At 46.7% G+C, this 25,460-nt stretch overlaps 1 protein-coding gene across 4 annotated transcripts in view; it reads right to left on the bottom strand.

The window, feature by feature from the left end:
• Positions 1–25,460, bottom strand: part of PDE5A (phosphodiesterase 5A) — a 255,717-nt gene that overhangs the window by 180,331 nt on the left and 49,926 nt on the right. For all 4 annotated transcript variants that reach the window (XM_077476828.1, XM_077476827.1, XM_077476826.1 and 1 more), the window contains exon 2: positions 22,916–23,489. In XM_077476828.1, the coding sequence (XP_077332954.1) occupies positions 22,916–23,489 (574 nt within the window). The remainder of the gene's footprint in view (positions 1–22,915; positions 23,490–25,460) is intronic.

Raw genomic sequence — 25,460 nt, forward strand, 5'->3', positions numbered from 1 at the left:
ATCCGAACCCGCTACCTGGCCGGCCAGGAAAGGGGGTGGGGACGAGCAAGCGGCCCCCCACCCCAAAGCACCTTGTCCCCATGTTGATGAGGACAAGGGCCTCTTCCCGACAACCCTGGCCGTTGGTTGTCGGGGGCTGCGGGCGGGAGGTTTATCGGAATCCGTGAGCCCCCTTTAATAAGGGGGCCCCCAGATCCCGGCCCCCCACCCTATGTGAATGAGTATGGGGTACAATGTACCCCTACCCATTCACCTGTGAAAAAAATTTAAAAAAACACAACACACAAGGGTTAAAATAGGTTATTACACAGCTCTGGGGGTCTTCTTCCGTATTCGGGGGTCTTCTCGCCGGACTCCTCCACTATCTTCTGCTAGATCTTTTACTAGCGGAGGAGCCCGGCTTTCTTCTTCGCCGCCACCCTCTTCTTCCGACTTCAGGAGTCTTGTCCCCCTCTTCGGTTCTTCTTGCCGGGCCACCGCGCCTTCTTCTAGCTCTTTTACAAGCGGTCTCCTGTCGCCGTCGCCGCCTTCTGTTCTTCTCTTCTTCTTTTCTGGGACTTTTCCGGACTTTTCCACCGGATTGTTTGATCGTGTGTACGCGGCTTTAGTTTACCAAACCAAATAACTAAGACATTCCGGGACTAATATGAAGCCCTATACAACATACCGACCTCACTTAACTCTCACTCCTGCATAGATGACTACATATCATCCACCCAGATGCCTACGCTATCGTCGGAAAGCACAATCGACCTAGATACCCCAATCACCCCAGAGGAACTGGAAATAGCGATTGGGTCTACTAAACCAGGCAAAGACCCAGGACCTGACGATTACACTCTTCAGTATTACACAACCTTACTTCAAATCCTGAGCCCCTGGATGATTATCTTTTACAATGACCTGCAACAGACAGCAACCTTCCACAGAGACTCCCTAAGGGCACACATTGCCGTTACCCCAAAAGAAGGTAAAGACTCAACATCATGTAGCAGTTACAGACCCATTTCCCTCCTAAACATGGACCTTAAACTGTTCACCAAAATCCTGGCAACCCACTTAGCATGACATCTCAAAATCAAATCCATCTAGACCAAGTGGGCTTCATCCCCACTAGAGAGGCCAGAGATAGCACGACCAAGGTACTAAATTTAATCTCACATTCCATCAATATTTGTAAACACCGATGCAGAAAAGGCATCTGATCACGTCCACTGGCAATATATGTTTGCGGTCTTAAGGCACTTCGGTATAGGGGAGATCATGACTCAATGGATTACTCAGATTTACTCAACCCCTACTGCTCAGGTCGAAACCAATGGTATCCTTTCTGACCCTTTTCAGATAGCGAATGGGACTAGGCAAGGCTACCCATTGTTGCCCCTCCTGTTCACCTTATCACTAGAACCATTCCTATGCAGAGTTAGAATGAATCCGGACATATAGGGTCTTAAAATGGGAGACAGTCAATATGCAGATGACCTACTTTTCTCCTTAATGAACCCATCTATTTCACTCCCGAACCTCCTCCGAGAATCTGACACCTATGAGAATATATCCAATCTAAAGATCAATTATAGCAAATCAGAAGCTATGGGGGTTGAAATGCCGACTACTCGTATGTCCACACTGCGATCCAGCTTCAACTTTAAATGGACTTCTACTGCACTGAAGTACCTAGGTACCTTTATCCCAGCCGACTTATCCTGCACTTTTGACCTGAATTTTCCACCCCTACTGATCAAAACCCAAGCTCTACTAGACACATGGCATAAAGGTCTCCACTCTTGGTTTGGTAGATGTAATCTAATTAAGATGTGCATTCTACCCAAGTTTATATACCTGCTGCAGACACTCCCAATCTCGATACCATCGTCATTCTTTAAACAGGTACATGCTCAATTTAACAGATTTATCTGAGCAAATAGAAAACCTTGTCTACCCTGAGTCCTTTTGTCCCTCCCAAAGCTTAACAGGGGCCTTGCAATTCCTGATGTTAAGAAATACTATCAGGCCGCCCATTTGGGCAGGGTCATTGATTGGTGTCGACATTGGGTTTCCGAAGTTCTGGACACAGCTAGAACAAGGATAGAACCGCATCTCGCTGACAGGAGTGATCTGGTGCTATGACCACTTGCCACCAAATTTAGAAAAAACAACAACAATGAAATATGTTAATCTTTGCATCATCTCAACTGAGGTGTGATATATTTTGAAAGAAATTTCAGAAGTTGCCTACTTAAAATCTAGCCTGGTGCAAGATTGTATACCGCGAGTGACGGGACTCGATCTCAGGACTTTACATTTACACATCTGATGCTTTAGCAACTGAAATCATAAATTTTGATTCTTTAAAGGAAACTAGGACTGAGTGAAATATTTGCGCCATTATTGTGACCTTATATACAAAAATATTTTTGTAGCTGTCTTAGAGAGGGGCTACCTTCATTTTCCATGGACCCACTGTAAGTAAGAAAGAACATAGCCACCATTTGCTCCAGAGATGGCCTGAAAACCGTAGTCCTTAGTCCATAGTCCCCAGTCCATCTCCAGAGTAAGAAGTAATTTGGAAATTTAGAAGAGGCTGAGCTAGGTAAACATATTTGAAAGGTTTTTTTTTTCTTTTTATACCAGAGTTTAGTATTACTTTAGAGCCGGTTCACACAGCGGGCGATGCGAGGCGACACGACTCGCCTCGCCTCGCTCTCGCAAGTCGCCCCCGTTCTGTACAATGGAACTGTTCTGAGAGGAGTGACTCGAGTCGCTCCGACTCAGAAAAAAGGTTCCTGTACTACTTTTGGGCGACCTCGGGGTGACTTGCATTGACTTCTATACAGAAGTCATCTGCAAGTTGCCGCTGAGGTCGCGGCAGGTCGCAGCGAGGCAAGTCGGAGTCGCCTCGCCTCGCCTGCAGTGTGAACCGGCCCTTAAGGTCCCCATAAATAGTTTAAATTACATTTTAAGCCATGGGTGGCCCTGCAAGCGTCACCTGGCCAGACAGAAGGCAAAAATCACCTGAGCTAGGTGGAAAACTATCAGCCCAATAATGCAATGATTGCATCTGCAAAAAAAAAAAGATTTCAAACAATCTTCATTCTAAAGTCAGATTAATAAAAGATGTTATGTGTGAGGGAGCCTTCGGCCCCTTTCACACGGGCGTGTCTGCGTACGGACTCCGCTTTGCTCAGCAGGGATCGATCCGTTGATCCCCGATAGGCAGAGCTCTGACAGGTCCATCTCTGCACAGTGAGCAGAGATGGACCTGTCAGAGCTCTGCTCTCCTCTATGGGGGATCACATGAAAACGGACCACTTGTCGGATGGAAAATATGGTTTCCATCTGTATGAATTTAGTGGATCAGAGCGGATCGGATGTCAGTGGACATGTCACTGCTGACATCCGTTGCTACATAGACCTACATGGAACGTCCACCCAAGTCTGCCTAAAAAACTGACAAGCGGACCTTAACGGTCTGCCCATGTAAAAGGGGCCTACGGGGCCTAACAGACTGGTGGAACCCAACACCCACAACAAGTAATGAGGGATAAATGCCAACACAGGCCAACAAAATAATACATATTTTACACGGCACATTAAACAAAGACAAATAGTAATAGATTTTAGAAGCAAGTTAGGGCACATTAATGGCAAATTGGTCACGTTAAAGCAGAAGACTGAGCTAAATAAACAAATGTCTAAATAAATGGCCAAGTGTATTCTTAAATGAATATTGTCATCCGTTGTGTATTTTTTCCAGATCTGTGCAATAATCTAGCATAAAACAACTCATGTAATTTGCCTCTATGTAGGAGTTTGCAGCAAAAAGTTCACTGCTGAGTTTAGCTTTAATGAATGAATGAATGAAATGCTTGTATAGCGCACAATGCGAACTGAATCGCCTCTAGGCCTCTAGGCTTTAAGAAGCCAGAAAAAAGTATTTCTAACAAAAAATAAATACAATGGTAAAAGAATAAGTGCCCTTTTGCCAGTATAAATTTGTTTAGCTCTGCCTTTAAATAGTTTATTCTTTCAAAGCAGCAAAACAAAACCACATTCAATATTGTTTCTTACATTTCTTAAACTTGTTTCACTAATTTGATAGCATAGATCCCATTGGTTACTGTGGATCACACTTTTTCCTTTCCTTCTCTATAGTTTTATATCTGTTAAGGACCGTGAACTACTCTTCAAATATTGGCTGATGATTGATGAGCATGTACCTTTAAAGCTAAACATTGCTTTTCATAATCTGCAAAATCTGCTTCTACCTAACTGATCCATATGTGAGGTATGACTCACTTCTAACACCCCAGGGGTTAGGACCACTGAGAAGTGTTCCTAGGCATAACAACTCTGAAATCAGCTTGATTTAAATCCTGTCGGGCCAATTAGATTGGGTTTATGTGTTAATTAGTAGGTACGTGGCTTGAGCACCTGCAGGGACGAGGTACTGAGCTACTTCTGGGCTTTTCTGACTTTAACATAACAAACTGCTACTTAAAAATCAGTCCTGCGTATTTAATTGTAATGCTACTTACACATACATAACATGACCTTTCTGTGAATTAATTAGTGTATAGGTCTCAAAAGAGCAATCACTGTAAATCCACTGGATTTACGCTGGAATGTTATTCCACGTTTACATCAAGCTCTGTATCAAATTACTCTCAGATTCATTCAAGATAAGTAAAACAGCCAAGTGGCAAAATAATGTTCCCTCTACTACTTTGTGTAATTTTGATAAAGGCACTTCTGGGATAAAATTATTAAATTCTGTAATTACGATGTCAGTAAACCATGCAGAAAAGCTTGGAAATTCACATTTCCAAATAAAATTTAAATTGAGTTAGTAACAAAAATGGAAATTTAGCTACAGTGCCTTGAAAAAAGTATGACATTTTCCACATTTTGTCATGTTACAACCAAAAATGTAAATGTATTTTATTTGGATTTTATGTGCTAGATCAACACAAATTGGCACATAATTGTGACGTGGAAAGAAAATGATAAATGGTTTTCAATTTTTTTTTTTTACAAATAAATGAACATCTCACAGAGCACTGTTCACTCCTCCATTCAAAATTGGAATGAGTATGGCACAACTGTAAACCTACCAAGACATGGCAGCCCCCCTAAACTGACAGGCTGGGCAAGGAGAGCATTCATCAGAGAAGCAGCCAAGAGGCCCATGGTAACACTGAAGGAGCTGTAGAGATCCACAGCTCAGGTGGGAGAATCTGTCCACAGGACAACTATTAGTCGTGCACTCCACAAATATGGCCTTTATGGAAGAGGGGCAAGAAGAAATTCATTGTTAAAAGAAAGCCATAAGAAGTTCTGTTTGCGGTTTGTGAGAAGCCATGTGGGGGACACAGCAAACATGAGGAAGCCTAAGGTGCTCTGGTCTAAAAGCAAAACTCCATGTGTGCTTTTCTTCAGCAGGAACAGGAATGCTGGTCAGAGTTGATGGGAAGAGGGATGGAGCCAAATATAGGGCAATCTTAGAAGAAAACCTGTTAGAGTCTGCAAAAGATTTGAGACTAGGGTAGAGGTTCGCCTTCCAGCAGGACAACAACCCTAAAAATACAGCCAGAGCTACAATGGAATAGTTTAGATCAAAACATATTCATGTGTTAGAATGGCCTAGTCAAAGTTCAGACCTAAATCCAATTGAGAATCTGTGGCAAGACTTGAAAATTGCTGTTCACAGACGCTCTCCACCCAATCTAACAGAGCTGGAGCTATTTTGCAAAGAAGTATGGGCAAACATGTCACTATAGATGTGCAAAGCTGGTAGAGACATCCCCAAAAAGACTTGCAGCTGTAATTGCAGCGAAAGGGGGCGTGGCCTGGATGGCAAACTGAGAGGACGCATGGTCTAGAGCTCTGCTGGTGATCCGACATTAATCCTTCTTTTTCAAGCACCGTTTACTTTTAAAAAGGACCCCAAGTGGCTCCCGAGCTGCTCTGGATGCCCTGCAAGACCCGGCATAGGGGGAAAAAGCTTTATTTCCCGTCCGGCTCGGAGGTTGTTACCCCGAAGGAGGCCCCGCACGCGCTGGCTCTTGCTGGAAAGGCACGAAACATGGCGACGCAGACCGCAATGGAGGAGTGCTCGGAGGAGTTTCAGCCCGGTTTCCAGGAGGTGATGGCGGTGATCGCTACCTGCCAGGCTACCCTCACGAGTAAGATTGAGGCGGTGCAGTTGGACTTGGGACTGGTTTGGCAGGATCTGGACAAGCTCTGGTCTCGGAAGTGGAGCAGAGAACGGGCCACACGGAGGATACTGTCCAGGAACACGCTGTATCCCTCCACACCCTACAGACGAAGGTACGTGCCCTGGAATATAAAGTGGACGACGCCGAAAATAGAAACCGAAGAAATAACCTTCGGCTTGTCAGTTTACCGTAAGGTGTGGAGGGAAGGAATCCGACCGTGTTTGTGGAGGAGCTACTGAAGAGCTTGCTGCCGGAGGCGCAGTTCTCCTCGTATTACACGGTGGAGCGCGCTCATCGAATCCCCCGGTCCCTGGACCTCCTGGCATCCGCCCGCGTACACTGATTTTCAGAATGCTTAATTTTAGAGATCGGGACGAGATCCTCCGAGCGGCACGCAGGGCGGGTGAGCTGAAATACCAGAATGGCAGTTTACTTTTTTTCCCGGACTACTCCATGGAGACACAGAAACTTCGTCGATCTTACGATTAAGTTAAAGTGGGTCTGCGAGCCCGGAATATAAAGTACAGTGTTCTCTTTCCTGCAAAGCTGAGGGTCCAAGACGGTGAAACAGTGAGATTTTTTACCACCCCCGAGATGTGGCGGCATGGCTGGAGACGCTGCCTCCCCGCTGAGGAGGATGGCTGAGTGTACTGATGTCCCCTTTTTTTTTATTTCTATTGAATGTTCTGTGTCCCCCCCTGCAATTGTTAGTATACGTTAGCTGATCCTATTATTGCAGTTGCGGGGTGTGACTATTCTTTATGGGGGCAACATGGACGCACTGTTTCCTTTCTTCCAGAGTCCAAGGAACTTTAGATCTGGACTGGAGCGGACGTGGATGTACCTCTGTGGGAATTGTGGGGGGGAGGGGTCGGACAGGTTCTCCTCTTTTTGTCTATTCTGAACGTGTTTGCCTTTTATCAGATGGGGGAACCCGGGATGGGGGTCTCGGAGTTGGAGGGTTGACCCCAAAGTTTTTTGTGCCCCTGGGATCACCCAGGAGAAGGCGGTGACTTGTTATGTGCCAGCATCTCTATAGATCAATTGCACGTGCCGGTTGCACACAGCTGACGCTCCCTTAACTGAGTACCTAAGTTTCATTGTTATGGTTGGGGTTCGGGGTTTGAAACACCTCCTGAAGCTGAGGGGGGTGTGGGGAGGGGGGTTACGGTTACAGTTTCTGCCGTTGCAGACTTTGGGGATGTTTGTTTGCTACCAGTTTTTGAGTCAGCAGTCTTTGAGTTACTACAGCTGCATATTGGGTTGGTTATATGTTTTGTGCCTAATGCTATCTCTAATGTTAAGCCAGCGGGGGGTTGAGGAGGGGGGGGACATGCGGACCGAAAAGAAAATTTTAATACTTTGCAAGTTATGGCGAATATTTCAATAATCTCTTGGAATGTCAGGGGATTGAACTTGGCTACTAAACGCTCTCTAGTGTTCAAGTATTTGCAGCGGTACAATCCCCAGCTATGTATTTTGCAGGAGACGCATTTGCTAGGTAATAAAATACTTGGGCTCAGGAGAGCCTGGGTGGGCTCCCACTATCATTCCAGCTACTCTGGTTATGCTAGGGGGGTAAGTGTTTTGGTCCGCAGGTCTCTCCCCCTACAGATGTTGGATGTTCTGACAGACCCCGGGGGTAGATATGTTATTTTACATATGGTATTGCATGAGAAACAAATTGTGTTGGTGGGGTTGTACCTTCCCCCCCCGGCGGATGTCCAAGTACTGTATGATATCATGCACATTGTTATGGGATATGGAACTCAGGAAATTTTTCTACTTGGGGATTTTAATTTGGTATCATCACAGACTATGGACAGACTGCGGGGGGCGGCCAGGCCCTCATCAGCTCTTCAGAGTTGGGCGGATACCTTTGGCCTCACGGATGTGTGGCGACAATTTCATCCCCGGGAGAGGCAATTTACCTGTCACTCAGCCTCTCACAGGGCACCTGTCCCGTATAGATCTGGCATATGCCTCTGCTGGCGCACTGAGATTGGTAAGGGGGGCGGAACACCTGCCACGAGGGATCTCTGACCATGCTCCTCTGCACATTGCTTTGTCTCTGGGCGGGGCTCCGGGTTCGAGGCTCTGGCGCCTGTCCAGATACTGGGCGATGGATAGTAAACAGCAGGAACCGATTACGGAGGCTATATGCAACTATTGGAATGCAAATGGGGACTCTATAGATGTCCGTACGGGGTGGGATGCTTTCAAATCGGTGGTCAGGGGGGGTGTACATCTCTTGTATATCAGAAGTTCAGAGGGAGGCGGCTGTTTTGAGGGAGACACTGGAGGACCGGACGTCTAAGTCTGAGGAGGCCTATGTTCAAACTCCCAGTGAATCTGCCTACAGTGAATGGCAGGGGGCACTGCGGGACTTGTCCCTTCATAACGTGGAGCAGACGAGGAAAGACATGTTGTTTTCCCGGCAGAGGGTATTCGAACACGGCAATAAGAATGGTAGACTGCTGGCTTGGCTTGCTCGAGCTCAGGTTGCCTCTTCTCACATTGCCTGTGTCTGGGGTGCTCAGGGACAATTGGTGACTTCCCCTGGGGGTGTAAACGCGGAGTTTGTGGAGTACTTTCGGGGGATGTATTCCTCTAGGGCCCATTACTCACCTGATGACCTACAGACGTATCTGAATAGTTGTCATGAACCAGATGTGACCAGAACTGTGTGACTGCGACAAGTGAACCAGACACAAATAAGTGAAGGTAAATTTATTAAGCAAACGCATATAAATGTGAACACACCACCAATACGAACCAAGTGAACAACCAAACAACCAAACAGTAAATAAACCAGTATATGTAACAAAAGGGAGTACCGGAATCGTAGTCAAGCCAGGCCGGGGTCATAAAATAGGAGGTCAGCAGATGGGGGGACAAGGAGAAGGAAACAGGTACAGGAGGCAGGATGCAGGGATCAGGTAACAGGGATCAGGTAACAGGTAACAGGGATCAGGTATCAAACAGGTATCAGGTATCAGGTAACAGGTATCAAACAGGCTGCAGGTCAGGGCTCAAGGACAATACCAAGGCAAAGTGTATATGAACTTGCCGGGTATTTATAATGGCTGCTGTCAGTCATGTGACGCCTGACTGCAGAGGGCAATACCTGCTCCATACTGCCAGGATCCCTCCGCTGGTGGACACCAGTACTGCGGACCAAAGATGACATAATTCCAGCAGGAGACACCTGCTGGTGGATCGCAGTACTGCATGCCAAATGATTGATATTACCAGCGGAGGGAACGTTTCCTGACAGTACCCCCCCTCAAAGGAGCGACCTCCGGACGCTCCAACTAGCAGTTGCTGGGGAAAGTCCACTGCGTCAAGCTGGGCTATGGGCACAGTCACATTAGGTTGGGTAATGGACACTTCAAGCAGGGCAGCAGACAGAACCACATCAGACCGGGAATCTGGCACATCGGGCTGGAAGGCGGGCAGCGGCACGTCAGGCTGGAAGGCGGGCAGCGGCACGTCAGGCTGGAAGGCGGGCAGCGGCACGTCAGGCTGGAAGGCGGGCACATCAGGCTGGACAGCAGGCACATCAGACTGGAAGGCATCGGACTGCAAGGCCGGGACATCAGACTGGAAGGAGTCGGACCACGAGGCCGGGACATCAGACTGGAAGGAATCGGACTGCGAGGCCGGGACATCAGACTGGAAGGAATCGGACTGCGAGGCCGGGACATCAGACTGGAAGGAATCAGACTGCGAGGCCGGGACATCAGACTGGAAGGAATCAGACTGCGAGGCCGGGACATCAGACTGGAAGGAATCAGACTGCGAGGCCGGGACATCAGACTGGAAGGAATCAGACTGCGAGGCCGGGACATCAGACTGGAAGGAATCAGACTGCGAGGCCGGGACATCAGACTGGAAGGAATCAGACTGCGAGGCCGGGACATCAGACTGGAAGGAATCAGACTGCGAGGCCGGGACATCAGACTGCGAGGCCGGGACATCAGACTGCGAGGCCGGGACATCAGACTGCGAGGCATCAGACTGCAAGGCCGGGACATCAGACTGGAAGGCATCAGACTGCAAGGCCGGAACATCAGACTGGAAGGCATCAGACTGCAAGGCCGGAACATCAGACTGGAAGGCATCAGGCTGCAAGGCCGGGACATCAGACTGGAAGGCATCAGACTGCAAGGCCGGGACATCAGACTGGAAGGCATCAGACTGGAAGGCCAGGACATCAGACTGGAAGGCCGGGGCATCGGACTGGAAGGCATCAGACTGGAAGGCCGGGGCATCGGACTGGAAGGCATCAGACTGGGAGGCCGGGGCATCAGACTGGAAGGCATCAGACTGGGAGGCCGGGGCATCAGACTGGAAGGCCGGGGCATCAGACTGGAAGGCATCAGACTGGAAGGCCGGGGAATCAGACTGGAAGGCATCAGACTGGAAGGCCGGGACATCAGACTGCAAGACATCAGACTGGAAGGCCGAGACATCAGGCTGGAGGGCGTCTGGCTGGAAGGCCGGGACATCAAGCTGGAAGGCGTCTGGCTGGAAGGCCGGGACATCAAGCTGGAAGGCGTCTGTCTGGAAGGCCGGGACATCAGGCTGGAAGGCGTCTGTCTGGAAGGCCGGGACATCAGGCTGGAAGGCGTCTGTCTGGAAGGCCGGGACATCAGGCTGGAAGGCGTCTGTCTGGAAGGCCGGGACATCAGGCTGGAAGGCGTCTGTCTGGAAGGCCGGGACATCAGGCTGGAAGGCGTCTGGCTGGAAGGCCGGGACATCAGGCTGGAAGGCGTCTGGCTGGAAGGCCGGGACATCAGGCTGGAAGGCGTCTGGCTGGAAGGCCGGGACATCAGGCTGGAAGGCGTCTGGCTGGAAGGCCGGGACATCAGGCTGGAAGGCGTCTGGCTGGAAGGCCGGGACATCAGGCTGGAAGGCGTCTGGCTGGAAGGCCGGGACATCAGGCTGGAAGGCGTCTGGCTGGAAGGCCGGGACATCAGGCTGGAAGGCGTCTGGCTGGAAGGCCGGGACATCAGGCTGGAAGGCGTCTGGCTGGAAGGCCGGGACACCAGGCTGGAAGGCGTCTGGCTGGAAGGCCGGGACATCAGGCTGGAAGGCGTCTGGCTGGAAGGCCGGGACATCAAGCTGGAAGGCGTCTGGCTGGAAGGCCGGGACATCAGGCTGGAAAGCGTCTGGCTGGAAGGCCGGGACATCAGGCTGGAAGGCGTCAGGCTGGAAGGCCGGGACATCAGGCTGGAAGGCGTCTGGCTGGAAGGCCGGGACATCAGGCTGGAAGGCGTCTGGCTGGAAGGCCGGGACATCAGGCTGGAAGGCGTCAGGCTGGAAGGCCGGGACATCAGGCTGGAAGGCGTCAGGCTGGAAGGCCGGGACATCAGGCTGGAAGGCGTCAGGCTGGAAGGCCGGGACATCAGGCTGGAAGGCCGGGACATCAGGCTGGAAGGCTGGGACATCAGGCTGGAAGGCCGGGACATCAGGCTGGAAGGCGTCTGGCTGGAAGGCCGGGACATCAGGCTGGAAGGCGTCAGGCTGGAAGGCTGGGACATCAGGCTGGAAGGCGTCAGGCTGGAAGGCCGGGACATCAGGCTGGAAGGCGTCAGGCTGGAAGGCCGGGACATCAGGCTGGAAGGCGTCAGGCTGGAAGGCCGGGACATCAGGCTGGAAGGCGTCAGGCTGGAAGGCCGGGACATCAGGCTGGAAGGCGTCAGGCTGGAAGGCCGGGACATCAGGCTGGAAGGCGTCAGGCTGGAAGGCCGGGACATCAGGCTGGAAGGCGTCAGGCTGGAAGGCCGGGACATCAGGCTGGAAGGCGTCAGGCTGGAAGGCCGGGACATCAGGCTGGAAGGCGTCAGGCTGGAAGGCCGGGACATCAGGCTGGAAGGCGTCAGGCTGGAAGGCCGGGACATCAGGCTAGAAGGCGTCAGGCTGGAAGGCCGGGACATCAGGCTGGAAGGCGTCAGGCTGGAAGGCCGGGACATCAGGCTGGAAGGCGTCAGGCTGGAAGGCCGGGACATCAGGCTGGAACTCCGGCTCTGGCACTCCGGGCTGGGACAGATTGGTAGGTGTGGAGGCAGGTTGGGTTAATGGTAAGATCATTTTGGTTGGGAAAAACTTTCGCTTTTTCTTTGGCTTAGCTACTGAAGCTCTGTAGGTGACTGCAGGACTGTAAATAAGGGGTGCAGCAGACTGGAAAGGAGGATTGTGATATGGCAGAGAAGAGGTACCAGTAGCTGGGGAAAGAACTTGTGGGTTTGTAGACAGCGGAGAGGAAGCAGGTGGGTTGAATGCAGGGTAAGTACAGGGAGCAGAGACTGGATAGGAGTATTTGGTTGGGAGCAGCGTGTACTGGGCTGCAACTGAGGTTGACATGGCTGATGGGGAAACATACTTTTGGGTAGGCTCATATCTGATGGCAGAGGTGGATTGTTTGGCTGGGGCTGATTGCACCATGTCAGACCATGCTGAAAGTATGGGTTGTACAAACTGAAGTTTTAAGCCTCCCTGTCTAACCAAAGACTGAGCAGATACAATGCACTCAGCAATCACCTGTGGGGAACAGGCTGAGTAGTGTTCACAAAAATCAGAAGGATCATCTTCAAAAAGCCATACTAAAGATACAACCTGATTCATATCAAAAGGAGGAGTGAAATCATCACGGCCATCTGGGATACAGGGCAGGGCTAGCTCAGTACAGATCTTTATCAAAGGCTGCACCTCCCCAAACAATATATAACCCTGATCAACCAGGGAGTGAGCCAAACGCATAGCTGCAAACAACTGGTCACTAGACCATCCTTTCAAAGCCTGGCGGCAATAATCACCACTCTCAGATGCCAGCAGAGAAAGATAAATGATCTCATCAGCATTCATGTTTGCAACCAAACTGAAGCAAATGGTTCCCCTGTGCAGCCACTTCTGGTCAGGAATGGCCTTGGTATTCTGTCATGAACCAGATGTGACCAGAACTGTGTGACTGCGACAAGTGAACCAGACACAAATAAGTGAAGGTAAATTTATTAAGCAAACGCATATAAATGTGAACACACCACCAATACGAACCAAGTGAACAACCAAACAACCAAACAGTAAATAAACCAGTATATGTAACAAAAGGGAGTACCGGAATCGTAGTCAAGCCAGGCCGGGGTCATAAAATAGGAGGTCAGCAGATGGGGGGACAAGGAGAAGGAAACAGGTACAGGAGGCAGGATGCAGGGATCAGGGATGCAGGGATCAGGTAACAGGGATCAGGTAACAGGTAACAGGGATCAGGTATCAAACAGGTATCAGGTATCAGGTAACAGGTAACAGGTAACAGGTATCAAACAGGCTGCAGGTCAGGGCTCAAGGACAATACCAAGGCAAAGTGTATATGAACTTGCCGGGTATTTATAATGGCTGCTGTCAGTCATGTGACGCCTGACTGCAGAGGGCAATACCTGCTCCATACTGCCAGGATCCCTCCGCTGGTGGACACCAGTACTGCGGACCAAAGATGACATAATTCCAGCAGGAGACACCTGCTGGTGGATCGCAGTACTGCATGCCAAATGATTGATATTACCAGCGGAGGGAACGTTTCCTGACAATAGTATTCCCTTCCCTACTCTTACTGTTGAGGATACCCTAGAACTAGAGAGGGACATAACACTTGAAGAGGTTCAGGCTGCAATGGGGAGTTTGCAGGCAGGGAAGATGCCCGGGGTGGACGGTCTGCCCACCGAATTTTACACTCAGCACGCTGATCTCCTTGCACCTAGGCTGGGGGCCCTGTTTTCTGGGCTGAAGGAGGTGGATGAGTTGCCTAGGTCCATGGAGGAGGCTGTCATTGTACTTATACCCAAACCTGGCAAGGACCCACAGGAGTGTGCCTCATATAGGCCAATATCGTTGCTCAATGTTGACGCAAAAATCTTGGCAAAGATATTGGCCACCCGCCTGTCCTCGATCATTTCCAAACTGATCCAGGCTGACCAGACTGGCTTTATGCCAGGTAAGAGTACCGACATTAATATTAGGCGACTGTTTTTAAATCTTTCTATGTCACATGCAAACACGGGGTCCCGGGTCATTGCCTCCCTGGATGCCGAAAAGGCATTTGACTCGGTGGAATGGATATACCTATGGGGGGTGATGCAGAGGTTCGGTTTTGGCCCTAGGTTTCTACACTGGATTAAATTGCTCTACTGGGCTCCAAGGGCCAGGGTTAGGACAAATGATTGGATTTCGGACTCTTTTGAACTGCACAGGGGTATGCGGCAGGGATGTCCCCTGTCGCCTGCTCTATTTGCGCTGGCCCTGGAACCTCTGGCGATTGTAGTTAGGCGGTCGCTGGAGGTCCGTGGGCTATGGATTGGGGGCGTGGAGGAGAAGATCTCTCTCTACGCAGATGATACTCTCCTCTACTTGAACGACGCTGGCCCGTCCCTTACAGCTGCCTTGGGAATATGTATAAATTGGGCTAAGTCGAGCCTATTTCCACTGGATGGGCAGGTTCCCCCTATGCCTAACCCAACACCACTTGCCTGGGTCTCAGAGTTTAAATATCTTGGGATTAGGGTCGCTAGAGACTGCACCCAGTTCTATTCCTTAAATGTCCTCCCCCTGCTCCGGTTCCTGAAGGAACGTTGTCAATCTTGGGCTGGGCTACCACTGAACTTGATTGGCCGGATTAATCTTATCAAAATGTGTGTTTTACCCAGATTTAATTACTTCTTCAGGAACAGTCCGGTATGGATTCCGGCGGTGTTCTTTCGGGAGGTTGACAAGTGCATAGCTGCTTTTATTTGGAATGGGTCGATCCCCCATTTGGCTAGATCCACTCTGCAGTGGCCCATTGGGTTGGGGGGTTTGGCATTGCCAAACTTTAAGGTGTACTATTGGGCGGCGATGATTGTTACAGTTTACTGGTGGTTCCGTGCTGAGCGGTCTAACGCTGCGGTGCGAGTGGAGGCGGCGGGATTGGGCTCACCACCGCTGTTACAAAAATTTGCGTACAGGGGTTCTAGGGCCTACAAGAACCTTCCTGGCCCTACTAGAGCGACACTCAGGGTATGGGCGGCGGCGAGACGTAGATTTTTTCGGGATGGGCGCTGGTCCCCGGACCAATCCTTATAGGGTAACTCGAATTTACCTAATTTTCGGTCCATGCCAGACCCGCGGGTCTGGGAGCAGTTTGGCATCAAGACCCTGGGGGACATTATGCCGTCGGGAGTTTTGCTATCGCTTCCTCAACTGACCGCGAAGTATAACTTACCTGCCTGGATGTACTTTAGATACCCCCAGCTTAGGCATGCAGCTAGGGCCCAATTCCCCGTGCCACCGTTAGTTCAAGCGGATCCGGTTGAGGATCTGTTGTCGGGTGACGACCTGGTTAAGCCACTATCTGCCCTGGTACTCCACCCTGCTCCCCATCGACTCAGGTAAACTGGAAAGGCTTTGGAACGTGTGGAAGGGTGACATTCCTGATTTGGATAGAGAGGATTGGGAGGATTGTCTGGATAGGGGCCGTAGGCAGGTTATCTCGGCAAGTGACAAACTTATACAGACAAAATTTTTACATAGAGTGTACTTCACGCCGGTGCGACTGGCGAGGATGTACCCCGATAGGGACTCGCAATGCCCGAAGTGTAGAAGGGGGCCGGGCACTTTTATACACGTTTTGGACGTGCTCTGCTCTGTCAGTTTTTTGGTCAGGGATATTTGAACAGCTGAGCTCTCTGTTCCCATGGTGCCCGAGTTGGCTTTGTTGGGCGTTATGGACAATGAGCAGAGATCTCATCACAGTAAATTGTTGATCTCTTATCTTCTGTTCTATGCCAAGAAAGAAATATTGAGTAGATGGACATCATCAGTGCTCCCCTCGGTAACATCCTGGGAAAACAGAGTAAATGCCGCTCTGCCGTTATATAAAATAACGTACATTAACCGGGGGTGTCCTTGGAAATTTGAAAAGGTTTGGTCATCATGGACGGGGGGGTTAGTGGGGGGGGGGGGGCTAGTTAGGTTTTGTTTCAGCTAAAATTAACCTTGTCCCTGATTTTAATGGGCTTGGACATTGAGTGTGGGTAAGACGAAATTGCAGCTATACTAATTGAAGTCTGTTTTGTTATTGATATTTGATTATGTGATGACATGCAGTGTTGCATGTAATATCTCTGTATTTCTTATAATTTGTACTGTACTACTCCTTCAATAAAGCACTCCTGACTGTTAAAAAAAAAAGTAATTGCAGCGAAAGGTGGTTCTTCAAAGTATTGATTCAGGGGGACTGAATACAAATGCACACCAACTTTTCACATATTTATTTGTAAAACCTTTGGGAAACCATTTATCATTTTCCTTCCACTTCACAACGATGTGCCACTTTGTGTTGGTCTACCACATAAAATCCCAATAAAATACATTTACGGTTTAAGTTGTAACATGAAAAAATGTGGAAAATGGCAAGGGGTATGAATACTTTTTCAAAGCACTGTATATAGGCTGAAAGCAATGTGTATTTATTCATTCACAGCTGTTTGTACGTCAAATTCAGTCTATTAAATAAGACTGTTCTTTGTATGATGTTGGCACCTGGCAGTGGTCTTTTAAAGAAAGCATGACAACAGTATCTGGAACACACTTTTTAAAGAGCTCCAGTCTAAAAGATCATGTGCATGATGAGTGCTATAAAGAACTGCTATACTGTCTATACATAAATGTGTAATTTTTTCCCTGCAATTAGGAAAGCTGATCTATAAACTAGTAGCAATTTTACTCTGAAAAGTGAAGTGAACCAATGTTCATTTCAAAAATCCAATCCAGCGTGCAATCTAATCATGTTTGTGGAAATTTAAAGAAAACAAACTTCTCCAGCATAACTGGATTGAGATTCATTTTACTTTGCTCCACTGCCTTGTCCACATGTCAGGATGAGGGACCTCACAGCCAGGAGGTCAGCTTTGTGAAATTCAGCATTACCAGCAACCCTCCTAACACCTCCATCTGTTACAGAGTAACATATGGAGTCTAAACTGTCAAAGCCAATAGTAAGAAACTGCACTGGATAGAAATTTGGTTTGTCAATTTTCCTGAAGAAGAAGACAGTGAAACACGTTGAGAAATTATGTAAACTGTTGTATATTGATTTATTGTAATTTGTATAGACTGTTAAGTATTTCACTAGAGGTGATAAACAAGAGATATTACAGTTAGCCCGTAAGGAGGGATGCTAGTAATTATACCCATAGCTTGTTTCTACATCAGTGTTTCTCAAACTTTTTTCAGTCAATGCACCTTTTAAAATCATAGACAAACTCGAGGGACCCCATTCTAAAATGTAAAAACTATTCTAATATAGCTTTACATAATGCAGCAACATCCACACATGTAGGACATCCAGCGTTATTCTTCCAAAGCAAATACACTTTTGCAAACTGGTACTGACTAGTATTGCAATGTTTCTTTTCTCCCTCAGTTTTTCTCCATCACTCAGCTGAGACCCCAAAGCTGATGGAGAGAGGCAAGGGAGGGCCAAACAACAAGGATGAAATGCAGGCAACTGGCATCCTCCTTATCAACTGATGATGCAATTGATCGTTAGGTTGTCGGCAGCTAGAAAGTTGTAATGGTGCACAATGAAAACCTGTGACTTTGTGTACTTAATGCCGCGTACACATGTAGCCGACTATCCGGCGGACTTAGTCCGGCGGACTGTCCGCCGGACTTTCCGAACGGGCTACTTGCCCACACACAGCACTTTTTTAGCGGACTAATACGGCGTACTAAGTCCGCCGGACTATCCGCCGTACTTTTGAAATGAACGGACTCGCCCACACACGCGGAGGAAAGTCCGCTCATTTTGAGCGCGTCTCCAGGTAGCCGGGGCCAGCGAAGGAGGCGTCGATGGCCCCGTCACCTGGTATGGACTTAAAGGGGAACCCCTACACCGAAAAAATCAGCGTGGGGGTCCCCCCCAGGTCCACATCAGACCCTTATCTGAGCACACTACCCGGCCGGCCAGGAAAGGGGGGACGAGCGAGCGCCCCCCCCCCTCCTGAGCCGCACCAGGCCGCGTGCCCTCAACATGGGGGGGTGCCTTGGGGAAGGAGGGGCCCGAAATCCGATAAGCCCCCTGCCCGCAGACACCGACAACCAACGGCCAGGGTTGTCGGGAAGAGGCCCTTGTCCTCATCAACATGGGGACCCCCCCATGTTGAGGGCACGCGGCCTGGTACGGCTCAGGAGGGGGGGCACTCGCTCGTCCCCCCTTTCCTGGCCAGCGGGTAGCGTGCTCGGATAAGGGTCTGATGTGGACCTGGGGGGGCCCACGCCAATTTTAGGTTCCCCTTTAAGTCCATACCAGGTGACGGGGCCAGCGACGCCTCCTTCGCTGGCCCCAGCTACCTGGAGACGCGCTCAAAATGAGCGGACTTTTCTCCGGGCAGGAAAAGTCCGTTCATTTCAAAAGTACGGTGGACTGGCACACACATGGCCAGATTGTCCGCCGAAATGCGAGTCCGAGGGAAAGATTGGAGTGCAAAACTACTTTCTATGTCCGCCGTACTTTTGGGTAAAAAAAAGTCCGCCGGAGGCTACACACGGGGGGATTGTCCGGCGGACTTGAGTCCGCCAGACTTTTCCACCGGATTGTTTGATCGTGTGCACGTGGCATTAAAGGCAGCTTTCATCCACCCACCAGCTTGTATACAATTTTGGGCCAATTTTTATACATTTTGTCAAGGCACCACTGAAGAAACCTCAAGGCACCCTGGTTGAAAAAGGCTGCTCTATATATACAAAGTTTGCACACCATGGCAGAAATCGTGGAATTTTTGCATTTATATTAAAAAATATAATTGATCATGCCAAAAAACTGTTTTTTATTTACAGATAGTGATCATGTTAGGCCATTTATTATCACAAAGTTGTTTGGCTCCTTTTTAACCACTTGCTAACCGGCCCATAGTAAAAATACATCATTGCTTTGACGTTTAATACCGGTGTTAAGGCAGCAGCTATGACTAGCTGGCAAAACCCTGGTATCATTCATTACTATGGACGATTCTGCATCAGATAAAAGTGGTTTCGCAGGTGGATTCACCGCAGGATCACTTTTAGAAGAGGCAGGTGGGGGGGGGGGGGTGCCCCATCTGATGCAGCTGTTTGCTGAATCAGGAAGTCGAGTGAGGCCAGGATGGCTGCCACTCGTCTCTATGCCTTGGGGGGACCGGAGCAATGTCTGACATCACTTCCGGTTCTCGGGCCAAAACAAATATTATATATATATATATATATATATATATATATATATATATATATATATAATTTATTTATTTTTTGTCAAGTCAAAATGCAAAAAAAAAATGTTTTTTTTGCTATTAAAGGTAAATGAGAGATCTAGGGTCAAAAAGACCCCAGATCTCTCAATAAAAAGCACCTGTCATCCTTATTTCTATTACAAGGGATTTTTACATCAAAAAAATTAATAAATGCACGAAGTAAAAATAAAAAGTAAAATAAATAAGGAAAAAAAAACAAATGGAGAGCACCTCATTCCTCTATGCTAGCATACAGAAGCGAATTCATACCTAAGTCGCACCCAAATATGTAAATAGTGTTCAAACCACACATGTGGGTATTGCTACAATCGTTAGAGCGAGAGAAAGAATTCTAGGGCAAGACCTTCTCTGTAAGTCAAAGAAGGTAACCTGTAAACATTTTTAAAATGTTGCCTATGGAGATTTTTAAGTACCGTCATTTTTATCCATTCCATAAGCATGTGCAATTTTAAGCCATGACATGTTAGGTATCCATTTACTTGGTGTAACTTCATCTTTCACATTATACCAAAAAATGGGGGTAATTATTGTGTTTAGCTTATTTTTTAAATTCATTAAAGTGTATTTTTTTTTTATTGCATTTAAAAACCACTGCACAAATACTGTATGGCATAAAATATTGCAACAATTGCCATTTTATTCTCTAGGGTCTCTGCTAAAATATATATATAATATTTGGGGGTTCTAAGTAGTTTTCTAGCAAAAAATACTAATTTAAACGTAAAACTTGCAAACAAATAAAGTTCCAGAAAAGGCCTGGTCTTCAAGTGGTGATAACAGAAATCACCCAAATGGCCCTGATTATTGTCAGGGATGTTTGGCCTTGGTACAGAGACACAAGGTAAAACACACAGGTTAAAATGCTAATTATAGGTTAATTTCCCACATCTGTGGCTTTTTAAATTGCAGTTAGTGTATAAATAGTCAATGAGTTTGTTAGCTCTTACATGGATGCACTGAGCAGGCTAGATACTGAGCCATGGGGAGCTTAAAAGAACTGTCAAATAACCTGCACAACAAAGTAACATAATTTTCTAAACATGGAAAAGGATATAAAAAGACATCCAAAGCCTTGAATATACCAGTCAGTACTGTTCAATTGCCTATTAAGAAGGGAAAATTTCAGCGATCTCTTGATACCAAACCAAGGTCAGGCAAACTGATTGATCGTATCAATATTTTTTTGTGAGTAATGTTATTCAAATGAACTTATCAGTCGTTATCCTTTACCCTTCTATACGCCTACAGAAGAGCTAATATCACATTCATATCATTATACTCAAGCACCAAACAAAATGAATTACATGGCAGAGATACAAACTGGATGTCTGTACTAAAATATAACTGGCAAATAGCACATAAACTATGTGGCAATAGTGCTAAAGACAATACATAACAACCTCAAAGTAAAAATAATGTATTAATAATGTATTAATCAGACATTTATCAGACATGTCACATTTAGGGCTATTTAATAAAGAGGTAGAAAGTGCATAGATTATTGCACTTCACACATAGTCATGGCACTTTACACTTCCTTATGAAATATACCAGCATAGTGAGAAAACATTTAAATCTAGAATATTTCAATAGTTGTATCTTATTGATCAACGGAGAGCTTCACTTAGAAGAACATTATTGATTAAGTTTAGTTGGAGGGCTTATTTAACACAAATTCTTTGAAAAACAAATAATTTAGCAAACCCAATACTGGAAAATAAAGTAAACATAATCCGAATTCCTAAAATCTCACATAAACTTTAACCGGTTAATGTCATTTTAAAGTAATATTACATGTATAGCTTTTATTAATATAATACTAGGTAATCCTGCCATGAATACCCTTGTGCAGACACTTTCCATTTATAGGGTGACATTGCTCTGCCCATTTCCTAGTTGTTCTCCTGCACTGTCACACTGTTCCACACTCTTCCAATAAAGAATACAAGAGGCTGTGTCAATACACATAACATAGGCATGTTCCACTGGTATAATGCATCAGGAAATCCACCCTTGTAGTTGACGTGAAACAGCTGCTGGAGTGCATGCATGTAGACAAATGTGATGCAGGAGATCAGCAGCATTGAGGGTTAAAAAAGGTGAAATGTGTTTTATATTTAAAACACAAGGCAACTGTTTATGATACACAGTGCTTAAGATGATAAATGTCATTCAATTGGGGTTTTCATCTGCTTTAGGTTTTACTTTCCAAGCTCTATAACTTTACTTTAACCCCTTCACACTGGTGGTATGTATATATATATATATATATATATATATATATAGATATATATATATATATGGCAGATGGGCCCTAAGGCTGCATATATGTGTACCATAATGTAAATGGTGTTGTACCAAGAGCGCACGCCCTGTGCTCCCGACACAGTTACTGGTGGCTAACAGAAAGCTCACTGATCTCTACTTGCAATCAGGAGCTTTACAAACATGTGACTGCTGTGATAGCCAATTACAGCAGTCACATGATCAGAAACCCTGCTCCGCCTCCGGACATCAGAAAACTCTTAAAGGCCAGGGAGGCGCTGGCGTTAAGAGGTAAAAGCATAAATAAACACAAGGACAAAAATGTAATATATTGCAGCTTTCCAGTCCTTAGATGTGGTGGCTGAATTTGTTTTATTTTTGTCCTTTATTTTTAACTGTTGATCTGGCCAGCAACACACTTCCTGCCTTAGGGTGTCTACACTTGCTACTCTACTGTATCTAAGAAGAAGCAAAGTAGCCATACTTAAGTCAGTCATAGATGGTTTAAATCCCTGCTGAAACAGCCGAGATTCGAACCATGTATGGGCAGGCTGATTGTACCCAAGTTGATCAATCAATCAACTTGGGTACAACAGCCTGTCATATCTTTCCTGTGATTAATCACTGTGTGTTCTTCTGGCTGGGATGGCTCCCCCCCGCGCACCCACACTGGGAGAACACAATAGCTCCATGGGAGGGATTTCCCCTTCATTAACCCATGGTTGCAGGAAAGACAAATTGAATCATTAATTGCCGGCTTAGACAGCAGCATTATCCATCTGTGAAGAGTGTAGAGTTAAATTAACTAGCAGATGTAGATGGCTTTTAAATAAGTGACTTACAAATTCAATTCTAACTTCAGCTAACAATTTTTAAACACTTACAGAAACAATTATTTTTTGGGGGATAAAATTTATAACTACAAATTATAAAAGATAATCACTGTGAGCACCTGTTAGTTGTAAACAGGCAAAAAAAAAAACGATGTAACATGGGAGACTCAGAAAAACAAATACATCTGTGTTGTTGCTATTAACAGACTGCATCATATATGTAATTTGTGATTTTTTTTCCATAGTTTTGCTTTAGTTCCAGAATACTTTATCTTACCTTATATGCATCTTTTATGTTCAAAGGCTGTCCATACTCTGCAACATAGCCTACAATGCCCTTACTCCACTCCAGGCGAATGCAGTTATTTGAAGCTTCCTCCAGTGTTGTACCTTCCGCTACATCAAAAAGTCTGCTGACCAGAAACTTCTCATTGGAACTATCCTCGCACACTAAGAAAAGGGAGTATCGGTCGGCAGATAGAAGTTCATTAATGTGTAAAAAAATTTTATGACAAAGGGCAGTAACGTCTAAGTGACTTGATATATCTTTCACTAGTTCCAAAAGCCTTGCGCACTGATCGCTTGCAGTCGATATAACGGGGGTTTGCAGAGGCATCTGTTCCTTCTTTTCTGAATCGGCAAGAAATGTCAGCGTTCCCTCAGAGTCTTTAACCACGATGGGCCTAAGAGGCCGGTCAAACGCCGAAGCTGAAATCTTTCTTACTGGTGCCCCTTGACTGGTGAGTTCAGAAGAAGTGGCCTGCTGGTTATGTTCTGTATTGCTTTTGCCTCCTTCTTTTGATGCTGGTATTGTATGAACCCTTTCAGCAAACCATGCATTGACCATTTCTCTGAAAAGGAGAGAAAACTGATAAATATTTCATAATGCAGAAGCATGTGATTGATGTAAAGTGTCAGCATGAAATATTTAAAGTGATCATTAATCCCTTAACCTTTGCAGAAAGGAACTGCAATCCAATGCATGGCATCTGTACTGCCTGTATTTTGGCTGGGGTCTTTTATACAATGAAGAAATATAGCGTATATACAGCTTCAATACAACTGAATCAAACTGAATTTCTCAGGCACATTTTTTTCCAAATAATAGCCATTAGTTCCGGTTCACACAGGGGCAACCCGACTTAAACCCATGACTTTGCAAGGCGATTTGGAGGCGACTTAAGCGTGACTTTGAGCAACTTACAATGCAACTTAAAGCCGCCTCCAGGACAGGCGACTTTGGCTGTGGCCAATTACAGAATAATCAGCTCTGTGGGAGGGAGGGGGTTTCCCCGGTAAACTTGGGGAGTACCTGGGTAAATTCTTTTTCCTGTAAAGTTGCTTCAATATAGATGGAGTCCTGACTTGGCGACTTCCATTGAAATCTACGGGTACAAGTTGCCTAGAAGTCACCTTGAAGTAGTACAGGAACCTTTTCTGAAGTCGGAGCAACATCAGTAGTGTACACTAAGATGGCTCTCATTAACTTCTATTGCATTTCTAATGTCCAATGACTTGGAGCAACTTGAGGACTTAGGCCGCGTACACACGCGGGGACTGTTCGCCCAACTTTGTCCGCTGAACAGTGTTTCGGCGGACAGTCCGCCCGTGTGTGGGCTTTCAGCGGACAGTTTCAGCGAACAGTTTGCTGAACAAGGTTTTTCGGAATTTCCGAAAAACTGTCCGCTGAAACTTGGTTTCAGCGAACAGTCCCCTCGTGTGTAGGCTTGTTCGTCAAACTAAGTTCCGCGCATGCTCAGAAAGGATTTACACGCCGAAAGTTGTAATGCAGTGTATAGGACGTTGTATTTTCCGTCCCGTCGTACGTGCTGTTCACGTCATCGCGCACGGTTTCAGCAAACTGTTCGTTCGTCGTGTGTGGGCAAGTCCGTCCATGCTAATTTTGAGCGGACTGTTTGCTGAAACTGTTTGACGGACAAAGTTGAGCGAACAGTCCCCGCGTGTGTACGCGGCCTTACAAGTCGGATCCCAAGTTGCTGTAGTGTGAACCAGCACTGACTGTGTTAAAAAAGAGACTCTTCTTCCCGAAAAGCTGCTTGCCAAAACATGTTTTGATCACTGTAAAATTAATAATAATTGGGGTACAAATTGGCCAGAGCCACAATTAAAAAAAAATTTGCTTTCTAATCAATGCTTTCCAACATTTCTGATTGCATAGCTTGTTAGATCCCTAAAGTTTCTATGATATGTATTTGGCCCCTTAGAAGTTTTCAGGTTTTATTATCACAGAATATTAAATCTCCAGTGATTACATTTTGTCTGTAAACAGAGAATATGTATAAAGAAATATTTACAGGTCAAACCAATTAATGCAAACTATATATCGCTCTTAACTATTTAATCCTAAATTTAGAGCAAAAACTAGAAAGACACACATTTAAAAATATCCAAAGATCCCTAAAGGGAGTAACAGGGTCCAGTGTAATTGTGGTTATCATATAAATAAGAAAAAGGATGTACATCCAATCAAAAACTAGGCAGTAGCTTTTACATAAATTGCCAGAATGCCCAATATTTCCTTCAGTCTTGGGAAATAATGTCTTAAAGCGGAGGTCCACCCTAAAGTGGACCTTCCGCTCATTGGAATCCTCCCCCCCTCCGGCGCCACAATTGGCACCTTTCAGAGGGGAGGGGGGTGCAGGTACCTGTACAGTACAGGTATCTGCACCCACTTCCGGCATAGCTATCTGCGGAAAGGGGCGTAGATCTACACCCCTTTCCGAAAGTCCCCCGCTGCCTGCTGGGAAACAAACAGATCCCAGAGGCAGCGGGACCATCCTTATTGCACAGCGCGACTCGCG

This window comes from Lithobates pipiens, unplaced genomic scaffold, assembly GCF_037356315.1.
Source record: "Lithobates pipiens isolate NorthernLeopardFrog02 unplaced genomic scaffold, aLitPip1_a1.2 Scaffold_13, whole genome shotgun sequence".
In the NCBI taxonomy this organism is placed as follows: domain Eukaryota; kingdom Metazoa; phylum Chordata; class Amphibia; order Anura; family Ranidae; genus Lithobates; species Lithobates pipiens.